Below are 2,889 nucleotides of genomic sequence, written 5' to 3'. Positions count from 1 at the left end.
CACCCTTAGTCATTCTCAAATAAGGGATCTGTTACCCTTTTTCTTGTGTTAGGGATACGGAAAACAGCCCATAGCAGACACTCCAGGTTCATACTGACCATCTTCTTCTCCCTTCAAGAGTTGCTAGTGGATTTAACCCACATGCCTTTAGCATGACAGCACAGCTTCTTACCACGAGGCTACCACAGCTCACTCCCTCCTGCCAACAGATGCCATAAATCCACCCCTTATCATCCGGAAGAAGAATGAAGAAGGCATGCCTCCATTCCCCAGTTTGAATCATTCCATCAAGACATCAGCAAGTACATCAAAGGAGACTTGGTCATCACGCATTTGGAGGTAGCTGAGAACCTCTAACTGCTCGAGAAATAGAAACATTTCAGTTAAAAACACTAGAGGGTCCTCAACGTCACCGCCACAGTCGTGAGGCAAGGGAAGCACCAGGTGCCTGGACTTGCCGGATGGGAGTATCTGACGTAACATTCTCTTCAAGGTAGCCTTACACATGAGGTTTCCAGAGAATCTAAACAGTTGGAGCTTAGAGCAGTTGCTCAGGGCGGGTATGATGGTGCTAAGGTGGAAATTCAAGAGCCCACAGTCAGTCAAGTCCAGAGACTCGAGGCTGGCCGAGGTCCAGTCTATGGCAGCTCGGAGGAAATTGGCATTTATATGTTCCATGTTTGTTTTGGAGAGAGTCAGCGCCCGGAGCCTGCTGGTGCAGGTATACAAGGACAAGGATTCCACGTCCGAGTTCTCTAACGAGCAGGGAATGGAGGAAATGGTCAGGGACTTCAAGGGGCACTCGAGGTGCCGGAGAAACTCGCGGACGTTGCCACAGAGGTAGACATTACTCAGGCGGAGATGCTGGAGTTGGCGTAGGTGGGTGAGCTGGGAGGTCAATTCCGTGAAGATGCCGTCCAGCTCTTCGTCTGTGTTCCACCTGGCCAGGAGACGTCGTTGCCTAGAGGACCCCTGCTTCACGACAAGAGACTGGAGCTGCAGTGTACGCAGATGCACCATCCGGGGCAGGTAAGGAGCCAACATGGACAGGAGGCGTCTGTCTTCCGTGTGGTAGATTCTCAACTCCTCGACACGATCCAGCCGCACACTTCCGAGGATCTTCTCAATGACTGGAAACTTGGGTAGATCATCCGAAAAGGTCACCTTCTGACAGCAAAGCAGAGGCAGTACTTTTCCCTCCTGCACCCTGCGCCTGAGGAAGGTGAGCAGTTCGTTTGACTGTGTCATCTTGAAGCTCAGATCTCCCACGAGCTCCAACTCTACCACTGGGTGCCTCGGAGGTGACTTGGAACAGTCCTCGCTCTTCCTCTCTCTGGGCGTTTGCCTTGCTTTCTGTAGATCGAGTGAGCCCCTGGGCTCTGTTGTCAACTTCTTATGTAGCCAGCTGTCTAGAGCTGTGGGCAACAACACTCTCAGTGGGCCTGAGGCGCGGGGAGGCCCAAGGTCTTGCAGGACACTGAGCCCCTTGAGAACACTCGACAACATGGTCAGAGGACCATTCTGCTTCTCCTCCTTCAGAATTGCCAGGTCCAGGCATGCCAAGGGGCAGGCGGCTACCATGGCTGCCACGATCGCCGTACATCCATTCGACACGGCTTTATGGAAGACGTCTTTCCAGAAGTGGAAAGGTATCGGCAGCTGAGCCACCGTGACCCAAGACTCATCTTTGAAAAGGCTCTCCATGGCCAGGTCGAAGAGGCTGTGTAGATGGAAGGTGTTCATGTTCACGTCGGCGGGCCAGTGTGGGTTCATTTTCCTAAGAAGGACAGAAGAGGAAAGGGAGTCCAATTAGAGGTGGTGGTCATTCTCCCTAAGCTCAGAACAGCTCCTTCGTCCCCAGGACCATTGTACTGTGCGTTTGAGTCAAAAGCTCTCTTTAGCTGACTTTCCAGTGACTTCTCAACAGCAACAACTAATATGAGTGTCCAACCTTTCTGTAGAGAAACTGGTATATGTGAACTACGAGCCTTTAGTGTGGAGGCCATTATTTTGCCACTAACCCACCAGGGTTCTCAGACCCCTTCTTAACAACCTTGCCCCATATTTCCTGTCACTTTGCTCGACACTATTGTGGTCCCTGCCCAAGGCAGTTCACCCTCTAATTCTTCCCAGTGTGCAGTCTTTTCCCACCTAGCAAGAGGTAGGCTGAGGATGCTTTTTGGGTGTGAGGCAAAAAGGGTGCAACTCTGAATTCCTTTGGGCATGCTGTCTTTGGAAATGACATCGTGGTGGGAAAAGAGGTCAGAAAAAAAGAGGAAGACCCTTAACAAGATGGATTGACACAGCTATTGCAATCACATGCTCAGGTGTGTCAAGGACGGGTCAGGAACTTCCGGTGGGAGGACCCTAGACTTCCACCTTCTGTTCAAATTTCTGCTCAGAGCAAAGACACCTGTTGTTTCAAGGATTGCTGTGTCACAGTCAACTTGATGGTTCCAAACAAAGAGTTCTGAATATTTAATAGATTGCCCCCAAATATAAACATATACTTGGGTGGGGAGGGAGAAAAGTGCAATAATGAATGACTGGAAACCCTGAGGCTCTGTAAAATTTCATTTTTTTTTTTGCAAAGTTTCATTTAAATTAATTTTAAAAAACAGGACAAATACTGCATGGTGCCACTGTTGTAGAATGGGACTGATATTAAGGCTGGGGTAAGACTGAGAAAAACTGGATAAATTATGTATACTGCATTGAAACAGATGAGGGAGAGAATAACTTAAAAGCGATATATGATAAGGTATTAGAGTTATCACAACAGTCCGGAATTAAGGTTGCATAGTGGAGTGTAGTTGGAGTGATGGGAGGGGTGCGGGGGGATTGTATACCAAAGAAAGAATTTTTCTTTTACTTTTCAAAGAGAGGAGC

The 2,889-nt window shown here is 49.0% G+C and overlaps 1 protein-coding gene across 1 annotated transcript in view; it reads right to left on the bottom strand.

Annotated features, from left to right (window-relative positions):
- Positions 1-279: 279 nt before the first annotated feature.
- LOC102877247 (melanoma antigen preferentially expressed in tumors-like) overlaps positions 280-2,889 on the bottom strand; it is a 39,053-nt gene continuing 36,443 nt past the window's right edge. Inside the window, exon 4 of the mRNA XM_006901788.1 lies at positions 280-1,777. Coding sequence (XP_006901850.1) covers positions 280-1,777 — 1,498 coding nt within the window. The remainder of the gene's footprint in view (positions 1,778-2,889) is intronic.

Source organism: Elephantulus edwardii, unplaced genomic scaffold (assembly GCF_000299155.1).
Source record: "Elephantulus edwardii isolate Elephantulus edwardi_28Jun2011 unplaced genomic scaffold, EleEdw1.0 scaffold00344, whole genome shotgun sequence".
Taxonomy (NCBI): domain Eukaryota; kingdom Metazoa; phylum Chordata; class Mammalia; order Macroscelidea; family Macroscelididae; genus Elephantulus; species Elephantulus edwardii.
Note: the sequence above shows the minus strand (reverse complement) of the source record. Positions and strands in the feature narration are given on the sequence as shown.